Genomic DNA, 15,436 nt, shown 5'->3' with positions numbered 1-15,436 from the left:
TTGATAAAGGGGAGAATTATTATTATTTTATTGTGAAACACGACACTGAACCCATGTTTCACTTTATACCGTCCACTAAAAATGATCTCGTACTACTGACGAGTATTCAAGCTTGAACAGTTTCAAAAGCTACTTATGACCTAAAAGATCTAAACGTCTTATTTTTAGTTATGTCATCACTTTCATTTCTGTTAACCTGCAGATTCTCTTTGAAACACTAATTCATACCTTTAACTGCATAAAGTTAAAGGATCTCATCTCCAAATTCTCAAAATGGAATTTTCAATTTTGACTTGAATCTTTTGTTCTTGCCTGATAACAAATTCCAGCACAATCACACATTTTTGATGCAAAACCAAACAAACAGGAATCATTTTCGACGTGTTGTGTAACAAACTATAAAGGCTCAAAGGCGTCCAAAGATTAGACACAATACTAAATGTCAGAAAATAGTCAAAGTTAAAAATGTGCTTCAACACACACACACACACACACACACACACACACACACACACACACACCCCTGCAGCAGTATTTCATTTTCTCTTTAAAAACTGCATTTCTCAAAATAGATCTTTATTAAACAGACATTACTGCTGCTTTGAACGTGTGCAGTGAAGGAACACACCAGCATTTCTGCATGTTGTAGATCTACATAGAACTGTTGTTAGATTGTTACTGTGCTTCTTTCAGCGCTCGTGCAGCGTGAGGGCCGAGTCTGTGTTCACTTTGGTCAAAGTTGTGTTGCTGTTGCATCAAATTACAAGGGCCAGTCTGCGTCATAGCAACCATGCCAGAAAAACAGAACATAGTGCTGGGCGCTACACTGTTCATAATGTCATGCATGACAGATTTTTTCATTGAGAAAAGTCTGGTCAACTGAACAAATTTGTTACTAATTTGTAATTCAGAATTTCACGCAGACAAACAGCATGCTGGGATACGCTAGCAGGTTAGCATAACAGCGTGGAGGTGCTGTGTGCAGCCTGTACGGTCAGGAGCAGCTGAGGCGGGGCGAGGATGAAGAAAAGAACAAAAAACAGCAAAGATGACCACGAGAGGATCTGCTGTGTTTCCTGGTCTCTTCTCTGTGGGCAGGGCTGCTCCACACACAGTGACATGGATAATGTGCGACTTGAGGTAAGTGCGTTTTTCCTGATGGCTGAATCATTTCCCCCACAAAGTTCAGAGAATAAGTCCAAACAGACTTTCTTAAAGCTCACGACCCACAACATGTTGATTTTGTTACAAACGGACGAAAAAATAAAAAAGTGGAAACACATCTCACGTAAAACTTGCTGTTCTGCTTTAAGGACCGACAGGACAACATAGACTGTTTTGTGTGTGTGTTTAGGGTTTTACACTCCTGACAGAAGAGCGAGCTGCTGTAGCCCTACATGAAGACCCGCCGAGACGACCCTGAAACTGAATCTCACTGTCGCGCCGCCCAGCACTACACGCAAAAATACCAAACAGGAATCTGAAGGTCAGAGTGTTCAGAATTACAAAAGCAGATCGTGATCACGGCAGATCATTAAAAAGAAACATGTTTTCAGGAAAACGTGAGAGAAATTCATCTCGCGTTTTGCCTGACAGCATTGTAACATACATGCAAAACCACTTGTGTGTTCCTTTACATTTGCATGACTACCTGCGCTTTATTTAGAAAAGGAATGTAAGGGCCTGAGCTACAGGCCACAACCATCTGCCACAGTGACTCACATTCACAACCTTGCACACCACTTCTTGTTCCCAGGATGCTGACACGTCCCTCCAGAGCCGGGCCACCGCTCGCTCCACTGTACAACAGACACAAACTACAGCTGGTTAATCGGGGGGAGAGGGAGCCACGAGGAAGCACTTGGGTTTCACGAGACTCTGCTTAGAATAGACCTGGGGCTCACAGGCAGTTCACCGATCACACACACACACACACACACACACACACACACACACACACACACACACACACACTCCTAGAAGGTGTCTGCAGTAAGACAAGTCATGAGACCTCAGGACTGTTGATGATCGGCTGGCTCTTTGTGATGATTAAGTAAAATTCCATCAAGTCCAACGTATGAAAAAAGGTGTTTCAAAAAAATCTTTTTTTAAATCTTTAAATACAAATATATACTTACAAAAATCTCACAAATGCATATGTACATTAAAAAAACAGAGCGAGTGTCTCCTGTGAGTCCAAGAAAATGAATAAAAAGAAGGATTATCATTCAGTTTGTCACAAAGCAGTCTGTGTGAGGTTCGACTACACTGTGGTCTCGCCCTGTTTACTGTTGGCCAGTCTCGTGTAAAACCTCCTCCAGGAGTTAAGGGTCTTTCCGGACCAGATCCAGAAGCCAGAAGTGATGCCAACAATGAGCGTCATGAGATACTTGATCATGAAGACGGTGAAGTCCGGGCTCATGTTGGGGTGGCTGTGGGCCGGACACGGCACGGCGTACGTCTTGCACGTCTGGCTGATCCACGTCCTCTCCCACTGCTCTCTGAAGGCCTGCTCGTAAAAGTAGCAGGCGATGACGATGGTGGCCGGCACGGTGTAGAGCACGCTGAAGATGCCTATCCGCACCATCAGTTTCTCCAGCTTCTCCGTCTTGGTGCCGTCGTGCTTCATGATGGTTCGGATTCGAAACAGGGACACGAATCCGGCCAAAAGGAAGGAGGTGCCGATAAACAGGTATACGAAGAGGGGCGCCAGAACAAAGCCGCGCAGGGCGTCCACGCTGTTGATGCCCACAAAGCAAACCCCACTCAGCACGTCTCCATCCACCTGACCTACTGCCAGGATGGTGATGGTTTTGATGGCAGGAACGGCCCAGGCCGCCAGGTGGAAATACTGAGAGTTGGCCTCGATGGCTTCGTGGCCCCACTTCATTCCTGCTGCCAGGAACCAGGTGAGAGCCAGGATGACCCACCAGATCGAGCTGGCCATGCTGAAGAAGTACAGCATCATGAAGAGGATGGTGCAGCCCTCCTTTTTGGTGCCCTGCACCACAGTCTTTATGTCGTTGTCAAACTTGTCATTGCAAACCACCTTGTCCTCCAGTAAAAATCCAGCAATGTAGGCGATGGAAACCATGGTGTAGCAGCCAGAAAGGAAGACGATGGGTCTCTCTGGGTAGCTGAAGCGCTTCATGTCCACCAGGTAGGTGAGCACCGTGAATAAAGTGGAAGCACAACACAGCACTGACCATATGCCGATCCATATGCGGGCGAATTTGAGCTCCTCCTCGCTGAAGTACATCATCCCGTGGGATCTCTTCGGCTCGCACGGCGCGGCGCAGTTCTCCTGCCCGAGGAAGCGGTAGTTCAGGTAGGGAGGCACCCTGAGCGAGGCCGGGCATCTGAACTGGCCGTTCCCCGGGTCAGTAGGTGGCCGCTCGGTGGAGTAGGGCCCGGGCTGGGGCTCCGTGTGGTCCGACATGTTCTGGCCGACGCACAGCTCCCCCGCGCCGTGGACCGGAAAGCTATCGCACGCGAGGCTGTCGGGCCACTGGAAGCCGAACTTGTTCATGAGCGCCTCGCAGCCCTGCCGCGCGCGCTCACACAGAGAGCGGCACGGGGGCAGCGCCTTCTCCAGCACCGTGCACACGGGGGCATACATGGAGCACAGGAAGAACTTTAAATCCGGGGAGCACTGCACTTTCACCAACGGGTAGAACTGGTGGACCTCCAGCCCCGCGTCCTCCTGGTTGGTGTGGCCCAGCAGGTTCGGCATGATAGTCTCATTGTAGGCGATGTCCGTGCACAGGGGGATGGAAATGGGCTGACAGAATCCGTGCTCCGGTATAGACAATCCTCGGTCACTGCCGCCGTATTGGCCGTTGACTCGAAAAATCCCCAGGTTCAGGAACAGGATAAAAAACAGAAAAAGCAAAGCCGAGCGGAGAAGTCTGTTGTAAGCCATGTTGAGGAATGCAGACGCTGCCGTACTTTCTGCGTGTTGCTTAACTAACTTGCGTTACCTCAGCAGGCAGCAGGCTACTTCCCTGAACGCTCTTTGTTGGCGTTTCTCGCAGAGGTAAGCGCCGCTTCTCGCCGCGGGATTCTGGCTGTCCGTCCTCCCTCTCGTCGCCGCGCCGAGGTAGCAGCGCAGTGCGTTAGAACATCCACACTCGTGAATCGCAAACTCGGACCTCCTCGGGTGAAATCCAGTCCAAAACCAAGCCCGAACTCTAATCCTCCAGGACAAGGACAGCTCCGCTCTGCAGCGTGCCCGACACAGCGTCAGTCTGCCGTTCAAACCTGTTCTGCGATCCCTCACTCTAATGCCACTGCAGCCAAGCTAACCGCCAGTCATTATTACTTCCGCGATAAACTTTCACAATAAAAGCCTTTAATGCAACTGTAGCTTGAGCAGCTTTGTGAGCTTAAAAACTAATACGCAGACTATTTTAATCTGGATGGGAAAATTTCATTATCTTGACTTTATCCCCCTTTGGTTCTGATTTTGTATTTATTACATTTTATCATTTTTTTGAATATGCTGCCTTCTCTAGAAAGTCATTCAAAATGAAATGGTTAAGTTATGATAATTTAGAGAGCAGATTAAACGCACAGTAAAAGTACCAAATAAAAGGAATATAATACACATAGAGGTTAAAGTACTTTATATTTTAATAGATGCAAAAAAAAAGACGTAGCTGAACTCTGGTTTCTACTTTGGCACACATACTTTTGTACTGACGCACTTCCTATCTACATCCGTGTCACCTTCAATAGCTTAATACCTCTCTCTCTCCCTCTCTCTCTCCCTCTCTGTAGGATCTAAGAGATGGAGGTTAGGGAGGGTCTGCATTTTTCCTCATGTTTGCATAAATTGCAGGGGTTCGTTTTGGAACAGCGCTGCACACATTAAAAGACCGAATCAAGTGTCCTTCTGAGTGTTGGCTCCCTGCCTCTTTACTTTGTTTGCTTGTAGTCTCTCTTTACATGCCTTAGCAGTTTGTGGTCAATGTCTTGCAAAGCACTTGCTCATAGGGGCTCTTAACCTGATCAAGCCTGTCTCTTCCTCTGTATCAGTGGTGGTATAGGTCACAACAAATTGTAGTGTTTTTTGTTTGTTTGCCATTACATTATATTGTCTATCCTGTAAAATAGTCAGATGTCTATTCATATTAATGTACAGAATTCACCTGCTTGCTGCTACTACTGCACATTCACCCAGTGTATATACTATATGTGTGTATATATATATATATATATATATATATATATATATATACAATGTTCTTCCTCTACACCCCCCCCCCCCCCCCCCCCAATTTTTGCACATGTCGAGGAGCGTGTCAGACTACATTTCACTGTGTGTTATACTTGTATAACTATGCATGTGACAAATAATAAAGAGCCTTGAACCTTGAACAAACAGCTGACAAAGACATCTAATACAGATGTTTACCTCAGGAGCCCAAAAAAAGAGTAAAACTAGAGACTGAGTGCTGGACTTTGATTCCTCAGGGCAGCTGAACCTCAGAGTGAGCTTGATTGCTGATGTTGTTTAAGAACTACTGGATTAAAACAGAGAAGAAGAAGAAAGTATATTTTCTTCCATGTCCATATTGGGTTTTCAGCTTGTCTGTACTGCCCTCTAATATGAAAAGCATTAATTCATGCATTCATTTTTCTACTCTACTGTTTTCCCTGATGCACCTCATGTATTACACGTATATAAATATGTTGTATTTGCTCCTGTAAAACTAAAACACTTCCTTTTTCTGTAGGGTTAATGGAATAAGTTGGACTCTTCTGCCCTGAAATCGAGCGTGCAGCATTGTTGTTCCACATGCAGACAGTTTGTAGTCACAGACATAACTTCTTATACTCAGCATTTACTCAAAGACTTTGATTATTACTGAACAAGAGGGAGGAATTAGCTAAAGGTGGAAAAATACATACGATCCTTAACGCAGACAAAATGAGAGAAAGGTTTCCCATCTGGCACTGCAGGCTGTTAGCAGGAGGAGAGGAGCGAGCACTGTAAAATGCACACTGACATAGGAATGCTAGATTTTCTTGCTTGGGCTGCACTGAGAGTGCGATGAGAGCTTCACGCAGACTTGTGTCACCAGATGTTCTGCTTGTCTTTTATTTTAAAGCTCTATCTGTAGCAGTATCACTAAAGTCTATATCAGAAATGTTGAAAACTATCCAGTGATGATGTAGAAAGTCTAGAGAAGTAATATGTCAATATTAATATGTTTTTATACTGTATGTGCTGTAGACTAGAGAGACACAGGCAGTTGCTATTACATGGAAATCTGCAATGAAATGAAATCTATCCTGGGGGATTCATTTATTTAACTTTAACTAAAGCAGCCACCATTGCAATGTAATTAGCTTTGTATCTTAAGTTAGAGTAGTGCTCTAGCACTGCACTCGTGCACAGAGCCAAAGTGGAATACGATCTTCTGGGTTCTGTTCAAACCTCATTCAAAATCCCAGTGACATTTGTAACTACGCTCATAACTACAAATCCAGCTGTGCTATTAAGTCCCAGATTCCCAGTTGTAATTATGAATCAGATGATATTACACACACTGTTTTCAAGATAGAAACTGGTCATTACAGTAATTCTGCAGCGTTGACCTGCAAATGCTTAGGGTTTGTGGGAAATGGTGTTTGCTGAGAGCAGCTAAAAAAAGGTCATTAAATATACTCTAATAATTGTGCATGCACAGGCGACTGCTTTATTTTCTCTCTCTGTACAGCATATACTTTACAGTACTGGGTGTAATCAGAAGAGGAACACACACGGTCCTCTGTTCCTCCTTTGAAAATCAAAATTCAGAATTTTGGTTATTAACTACATATACCTGTTTTAGGAAGGTAATGTTGAGTAATCAGATTTTTATCTATTCAATTCCATTTTATTTTATTCATACAGCACCAAATCACAACAACAGTCACCTCAAGGCGCTTTATACTGTAAGGTAGACCCTACAATAATACATACAGAGAAAAACCCAACAATCATATGACCCTCTATGAGCAGCACTTTGGCGACAGTGGGAAGGAAAAACTCCCTTTTAACAGGAAGAAACCTCCGACAGCACCAGGCTGGGGAGGGGCATAGATAGATCCTAGATTCTAACCTGTGCAGTTGCTTTGTGACTGAAAATGGTTGCCCATTGGCTGGTTGCATACCAGACCTCTGGGGGACAGGTTGGTCGAAGCAACTAGCAAAAAAAACCTTCAGTCCAGCTACTGGACAACCACCAACTTTTCCTAGTCACAAGGAAGTTCTTGTTTTTATCTCTCTAAATGCTTTGCAGACTTTGTTGCTTCGTTGAACTTGATGTGAACTTTATATCTGCTTTGCTGCTGGTTCTTCAGTATTTCTGGGACATTATAATGTTAGCTTAAGTGACTGACTGATTGGTTGATCAGTGTCACTTTTCTGTGTGGCCAAAAGGTCAAAAGACTCTAAAGAGACACGGCACTAGGCTGTGTTTAAGTATGCAGAGACACCACGTGTCAACTTTTCTGTGTGAACGTAAGAACAAATGATATGTGACCCACAGACGCATCTGAAGCATTAATAAATTTTTATTTCAGGTAAAACATTAAACAACATTTACAGAAGGACATTACATCTTCCATAATAACATTACATACAGCTCGTAACAAATAATGCAACAGCTACTCTACTGTATACTATAATATTTCACTGGATGAAGTGACTGACACTTCTGTTTTCCAAACCACTTGTGAAAATGACGTATTTTCAGTGCAGCATACAAAAAGAAAAATCCAAACGTGAAGAGAAGCTTTACAGAAAAAAGTTGCAAACACAGACTCATCGTTGAGCACGGCGAGGATGCACGTTGGCTCCAACCTATATGTTTTTCCTATTCGTACGACTTCTGCCCACACCACAAAGACTGTCAAAAATAGATGCCTTATATTTATACTCATCATATATGTACAGTCATATATGACGTCTCTTTAACAGCATTAAGGGGACACTTGTAACCCTGTATACAAACATAGTGGAAGCGTCACCTTTTCACTCCAGCGACGATGAAAAAGCACTACGTTATCAATCTCTCTTTCTTCTCTGTCACAGTGCTAAATGTGCAATTCCGACTAGTCGTTCCTTCACTGGGCTCTACGTGAAAGATATGAAGCACATTCAAGTTAAAACAGAGCTTGAACTCTGCCTGCACAGGACTCAAAAATATACGTTTTTTACAAGACTCCAGGCTCTCGAGCCTAAAAGAAGAGCATTGGGGCGTGGGGGTTGGGCTGAATGAATGAATATGAGCCACACTGAAAGTGTGCACACAAGGAGAAACATAGCAAAAATAATTATTCAGCTGCTAATACTGCCTGCAATCCCTTAAAGCCAAGCGAGGCTGGGCAATCTTAGCACAGCTCGATGGTATTAACCCTCCTCTGTCACGCTGCTTTACTGGCATTACCCACCGCCTTGCCTCCCCTTTTTTCGTGCCGCACAATCACAGCCCGGGGATGACACTGAAAAGCCGCGAGATAACTCAGAGTACAGCACTTCCACGAGTTCTCCCCTATCTGCAATAAAAGTTAAAACCAAGGGACAATATTTACATTTGTGAGGAAGGCTGGTTTGAGCAAAGCAAGGGTATATATATACTTATATTCATATATTAATCATTAAGGGCAAAGCCAGTGCATAACAGAAGAACACAGGCATTCCAAACCAGTGGCCCACAGCCGTACGTACTGTAATAACTGAAGTAGCCAACTGGAAAAGCTTCATGCTAGCTACAGCTGAGCTTTGGTTCACCACATGGTTGGCATAAAGAAGAGGGATTATTAAATTATGTAAGCACTGTATGGAAGAAAGACATGAAAACAGTCTGCAAAATCAGCCGAGAGAGTGCACGTAGGGGTTGCAGGGTTTTCTAGATGCCAGGTCTAGATGGCTGTGAAGAAATAATCTGGCAGGCAAGACATCTCTATTATGTGTGTTTGAGAGGCTGTGGAGTCACATTAGAAGCATCCACGGTTTCCATTCGTCCATGGCTTCAGATTTTTGGCTAATCAACAGTGCAGGGCCAATATTATTGTTTCAGTCGCTTTCAAACGGACTGGTAAAGAGGAAGCCATTGTATCGGTAGCACTTCACATCATCACCACACATCTAAGCTGAAATATTCAGATATTTGCACACAAAACAACAAAAGAAAGACAAAAACCCAGTAGAAGATCTTTGCAGATGACAGCATACAGCTCACCTTCATCGCTGTGTCACAAAATGTTCCAAAGCACGGGCACACAGTTTGGGAATGTCTCTGCTTGAGAGCACATGTTGGTGTTATAGGGACTGATCAGAGTTAATCACCACCTCCTACTATGTGTATCTACTCCACACACACACACACACACACACACACACACACACACACACTACAAATCAGTCATTCAAATTTTTCAGAGAAAAGAAATTCCAGATCTGTAACGTAGAAGCTTAAAAATAACTCGGTGACTCAGATCGTCTGTGTCCGAGAGGATATTGCAGATTCTTTGTTAGTAACAGTAAAAGTGAAAAGGAGGATTGTCGAGGGCAGGATCAGATAACAGGCCACGCTGCCTGTGCCTTTTCTACATTAGCTCATATACATGGATGGAAGCACCAGTGCTTTGCTATTGCCCATGTTTAATACACTCACACACACTAGCACACACATGCATTTCCATTATCCAGCTGTTGTTAAACACAGTATTGCGTCTATGCGCACACCGGTTGGTGCCGTCCCCGTAGAGTTGTGTACACTGTCAAAATCGTCCGCAGAGATCGTTTGGACGAGAGAGACTTTTCAAGGTGCGAAACACAATCAGTTCCATCTGGTTCCATCGTGCAGGTCCACGGAAATATCAAACCGCTAGAATTTTCCTACAAATGGGGCCTTACTTTGGGAGTTTTGGCCTTTACTCTCGAGGATTCTGAGTGAATATTACTCACATACACATTTCAAAGTGCAATTACATACAACAGGTCACCCATAATAACACCAGCTTTTTATTGCAAATACAAGAATCCATGTCTTACTTGGATTCAATTCAAAAGAGAGAAGCCAAACGTCGGCAGTACGAGCTGACGCATACTAAGGCCTTTTCATCTCAGCTGCTCGCTGTTACCTCTGCACATGCTCATTAGTGTCCTTTTTTGAACTCTGATAATATGATACAAATAAAAATAGATTTGTCAGAGCTTCAGCAATAGGCAGGTTTATGTTTAAAAGTGCACAAACCTGGACTGTGTTCAGAGAAACCAGCCAAAGGTAATTCTCATTAATGCTGTTTTCCTCCATTAGTTGGTTTGTCCAGATAAACAGCTGCAAACAAGTGTAGCAGGAGAGACTGCAGTGAGGTCATGGAAACGAATGAGCATCAGCCAAATGTTGGTTCACATCAAATATTAAAGGTTATTTTATGGTCTTTGGTTCAAATTCTGGGTTCGTGACATTTGGCCGAGTGGTTTTTACACCATTGTGTAGTGGTTAACACATTTGCCTCAGCTCTGCAGTTTGAGACTCAGAAGAGCCACAAATTCAGCATCAAGGAGTCACAGCTGGAGTTTTCCTAGTGTCAGGAATAAATGTGTCAGGTAGGGCATCTGATGTCAAATTTGTGTCTATTTGAACAACCTGGGGTCAAGTATGCAGATAAAAGCCTTGGTAGGTCACAGGAACAGTGGACTGGAGCTGAAAAGCTCCCAAAACTCATACGTACTTCAGTCTAAGCACTGGTCCGTGATAATCTCCTTCTTCTTTCAACCGTGTCCTTTCATGTAAAAGCAGTTTTACCCTGTTGCAGTACTGTGAGATGAATATTCAGAGAAGTGATGAAAATCCTGGTCAGAACTACCAAAGTAAGCCTGTAACATGAACCCACACAGCATGACGAACATCTGACAAAGAGTCTTATCTACTATTACCTACCAGATTTGAGTGTTAGTATTTACATGGGGTTTGAAGCTGTTAGCTACTTTGTTGTGAGTCCATTAACTAATAAATTAAAGCTTTAAAGCAGGTGCAGTTTAAGCTACAAAAGAACTGAGGACCTCCAATATGGCTGCCAGAGTAGGCTACCTGAAAGCCCTCTGAGATCGTCATTATTATGACGTCATTAATATAGCGTCATTATTATAGCGTCATTATTATGACGTCATTATTATAGCGTCATTATTATAGCGTCATTATTATGACGTCATTATCACGGTTTTCTCCTATAATTCCACAAATGAGAGATAAACAGAAATGAAAAACTTTAGCATTCGTTGTTTTCTTTGAAGTGACTGCATTACTTCTGTTTCAGAGATGCTCGTGTGCATGGATTTAATGGCACGAGCAGTATAGTGGTGACGAGATGAAGCAATATTAAAACTGTCCATTATATAGTTTCTAGATGAGTATATCATACATACAAATATACATTCTTAAATAGGAGGCTAGTTACAAACACAAAACACAATATGTACCAAGAGTGAAGTCCTTTTGTTTATACTTAGACAATGATATATGAATTATTGGAACCTTATAAAAAGTAAACAAAATTTGCAAATGATAGCCTTAAATCTTAGGTACCGATCAGAATGCACACATGCTCTATGCTCGTCCTCTTCCTGATGCACAGCCACACCCGCGCGCACACACACACACATATCGTGAAGGTAATAAATAAAGAGAACTGGGGCTCTTTCGTGTCTCTGGATCCTCAATGTCAGCGTCTCTCTTCGTCTTTTCTTTTCCACAACAGCCACCTGAAAAGAGACAGAGACGACAACGTCTGTTAGCGATGGACTCCAGAGCGCCGACAATGTAAAAGTAACCATATCACATGTTTTATATGCTTTTCAGCAGCTAGTTGCCAAAGTTGTTAGCATAGCAAATATTTTCACAATTTTCTAAGCTCTGAGTGTTTGCCATGGCTGTGTTGGTGTTTTGAAGCTGGTCATGTCAAACAGGAGTGGGCTCCATCTCATATGCTTTTGACTTGTAAACCACGTGGTAAACCTGCTCTAAGGCACGTCATACTCACAAGCCTGCTGGATCAGCAACAAGTTTCTCGAGGTCAGATTTCAAGGTGTTTTTTTCATAAACTTTTATAGAGCACAGGGGAAAGTGTTACCTGAATGACCTGGCTACACAAGCGCAAAGCTCGTTTGGAAACGGGTCTCGATTCGAGTCATTTCTCAAAGTTCGTATCACATTAAAAGACTTCCACAGGTTGATAACTGGATAGCAGCAACAACAGGCCAGATGAAGACAGCTGAGATAAAACCAAAGGCGGAGTGAAGGAGGTGAAGAGGAGGAGGGAGATGACCAAGAGGGAGCAGTGGATGAAGAGGGGGAAAACAAGATAAAAGTGAAGGACTTGATGATGTTAAACAAGAGGGAGTAGAGGATTGGGAGGTGGAGACGGTACAGGAGAAAGAGGAGGAGAGGATGAATGTCACAGAGGAACAAGAGGAGGAGTGAGCAGAAAAAGAGGAGGAGGAGTAATGGATGAAGAAGAAGAGGGAAATGTGGATTGATAAATTATGCATTGCTTCTCTCCGGTCCCTTTCCACCCTAACTCTCCTCTTTACTGCCTCATGTTCTCTCTCTGCGTCTCTGGATGTCATTCGCCGGGCCTTTGCTCGGCAGCCCTCAGCGGAAACAGGCCTGTATATGGCAGGAATCTCAAATGCTGATTTTATTTGCTCCTCGTGACGCCAAACACGTATATATGCATCCAAATACAGACTCACGAACATGTATTTCCAAACAAGCCAGCATCACATTACCCTCTTTGTTTAGTTACTGCGGGAGTCCAGAGGCAGTAAACCATTACAGAGGCCATTAAAGCACATCCTCAGGCACTAGTGTTAGAAGGGTTCAAGTAAAATGTGCCAAGACGACATTTCGTCCCAGGATTTCTGCAACAGCCCCGTGATTCAGCCATGCTAAATGATCATTTAGTGTTGTAGTAGCAAAGAGATTACTACTCAGAGTATGTGAGGGTGCAGCAGGGTGGCTCTAAAGCTACGAAACAGCACTGAAGTCAAAACAGAGCTGGATAGACTTTCCTGATTGAAACGCCTACAGTTTATGAACGTTACTCTAACAGCTTCATTGGTGACGTTGCACACTTTCAGCCTCCAGCTGCTACTCTAATGGCTACATTGTGGCAAAGACGGGATCATCCAATCATTTTTAACCAGTATAAGTCACTGAAAGTGAGGCTTACTTTTTGGTAGGTATCATACAAAATATCGTAAAACACCACCTCTGGATTTTTAATCCCTGGTTCTTAGTTTCAGCAGTGAAAACATCTACTAAGCTCACAGGTGGCGTCATTATCATCGGTGCTACGACTGCGTGAAATCATTTCCTCACCGTTCCACTACAAAACCAAGAGTTCAACAACTGAGGACAAGAAACAGAGTCACATATAATAATCGTTCATTCATAATAATACGCACTAACTGCACATAATTCTGGTAGCACAGCAGATAAGTGGAACATGAAGTGTACTAGATGAATTGTAAGTAAATAGCTATGTGAGCACATATATGCACTCAAAACAGCAGAAGTACCTGATTCGACATGCAGCAGTCGTTTTACAGTATAATGTTGTATTCTGCAAATTAGAGACTATTATCAGATCTGTTTTTCAAATTCTGGAGGGCAACTTCAATGACATTTGATACAGCAGAAGTGACGCACAACTACACCCATTTTAGCCAAAGCAATACCAGCCAGCCTCTTCATCGTAAACGTTTAGAGCTTTGCAAAGCACGGCTCACACTGCCGGTGAGGGATACTTATAGAACTGTAAAACACAGTCAAAAGTTCCCTGCAAGGCAGTAGAAATATTACATTTTGCATTGTTTTCTTTCGCCCTAACAGATGCAGCGCAGCTGACGGAGGAGCGAGATGCTCACATTGTGTTTCCACCCACACAGTCCCGTGAGAAGGTGTAATCAGCCAAAGTAATTCAAATCACCTGTGTGGGTTTACCGTGCATCCAGCTTAAATCTGTTCCAGGTCTGCACCAGTCTGACACCAGACTTCCAAAATGGGATATTTATCTTTCACATGCAACCTGAACATCACTATGATACGAAACACTGAGTCTGTATTTGTGAAAGCTTTCAGCAGACATCCACAAAGAATTTTTTATAAAGTTCAAATATGTATAAACAGTATTCACAAAGTTTTTTAGGACAAAGCAGCATATACATATATACATATACACATTCAGACATTGCTTCAGCTCTACACGCAAACTGTTCCTCAGTTTTCCTTCACACACTAAGACTAACCTTTCCTTGCAGGATGCACACTGACAGTTCTGAAGTTACAAAAAATATTTCTTTGAATATTTTAAAGAAACATTTTTTCCTCTGAACAAAATTTCTGCTGTTTGGAATTTTATTAGATGTGCAAATTTCATTATTTCAGGACGTAACGAGTGTAAATGAGCAAGATCATTATCGTTGTAAGCAGTGGCGAACTAAACATTTACTGGTCTCTGTCTCTGCAGAAGGGCCGAAGCAGTCTGCCTCAAGGTCAAGGGTGAGGAGATACAGTAACTGTGTGTGTGTGTGTGTCATGGCTTCTCGCTACACGATGTATGCCAACAAGAGCGTCATTGTTTTAAAAGGATCTGATGTAGTAAGAACAGATGTAGGCTTTTGCTCTCTCTGGGATCAAAGAGCACCAGAAAGGTGTGTGTGTCTGTGTGTGTGTGTGTGTGTGTGTGTGTGCGCATCACGGGGTTCCACTTGGGAGGCAGATGGAGCTGGTGGGTGGGTTTTGTCAAGAGGATTTAGCAGGCGTGGCCAGCTGCTGCTGGGTGTCCTTTAATAGAGATAGTCACCCCCACCACCACCCTCGGAAAAAGAGAAATCCCTAAAATGCTCTGTGTTGGGGCAGATGCACAACAATACAACCCAACACGACCATCCAAGAGCAAGAAAATAGAACCAAATTCAGGGTAAAGCAGAATGACAAGGTAGTAATGTGCAATAACCTTGAAAGATTAACAATGGTGCATTCAATACACTGCAGTTGTCCATAGTTGTGCAACTCTGCCACCTCTCTTGCACCAGTGTCAGTGACGCTGTGAGCCAGTTGTGCCTTGTAGCATTACATTACATTACATTAGCATTACAAGCACAAGCTGGGGTATTTTTCATAGGAAGAAAATGAAGATAAGACAGAATATGTGGGCTCCATCTTTCAATTATTGGAAGAATTTTTGCAGCACCTGATGAGAGTTGATGCCAGCTTTGGTTGGACCCGGGTCTACGCATCCAAGACCTGGAAGATTTGCTGAGAGTCGAAGCAGTTAGCAGTAGCATTTTGGAAGTGGAGCCACTGTCTTTCCAGGCCAACACTGTGCTGTCACTTCATTATTTGTCCATCCTTGAAGCAGTAAGTACATGGTA

General features: G+C 43.3%; 2 protein-coding genes across 7 annotated transcripts in view; both read right to left on the bottom strand.

Annotated features, from left to right (window-relative positions):
- Nucleotides 1-1,882: 1,882 nt before the first annotated feature.
- On the bottom strand, nucleotides 1,883-4,299 carry fzd1 (frizzled class receptor 1). The gene has a single exon (XM_086310198.1). It carries the CDS (start codon nucleotides 3,920-3,922, stop codon nucleotides 2,264-2,266), a length of 1,659 nt encoding a protein of 552 aa, XP_086166324.1. The 5' UTR covers nucleotides 3,923-4,299; the 3' UTR covers nucleotides 1,883-2,263.
- A 3,246-nt stretch (nucleotides 4,300-7,545) lies between these two features.
- Nucleotides 7,546-15,436, bottom strand: part of cdk14 (cyclin dependent kinase 14) — a 238,337-nt gene continuing 230,446 nt past the window's right edge. For all 6 annotated transcript variants that reach the window (XM_086310192.1, XM_086310193.1, XM_086310194.1 and 3 more), the window contains one exon: nucleotides 7,546-11,761. The gene's annotated coding sequence lies outside the window, so the exon portion shown is untranslated. The remainder of the gene's footprint in view (nucleotides 11,762-15,436) is intronic.

This window comes from Aulonocara sp. 'chitande type north' Nkhata Bay, linkage group LG11, assembly GCF_057382095.1.
Source record: "Aulonocara sp. 'chitande type north' Nkhata Bay isolate Kocher_YH1m ecotype deep benthic linkage group LG11, A_spYH_male_GT1.1, whole genome shotgun sequence".
Classification (NCBI taxonomy): Eukaryota; Metazoa; Chordata; class Actinopteri; order Cichliformes; family Cichlidae; genus Aulonocara; species Aulonocara sp. 'chitande type north' Nkhata Bay.
Note: the sequence above shows the minus strand (reverse complement) of the source record. Positions and strands in the feature narration are given on the sequence as shown.

Coding starts and splice junctions, on each gene's coding strand:
- fzd1 (XM_086310198.1), bottom strand. CDS start 3,922: ATGGCTTACAACAGACTTCTCCGCTCGGCTTTGCTTTTTCTGTTTTTT.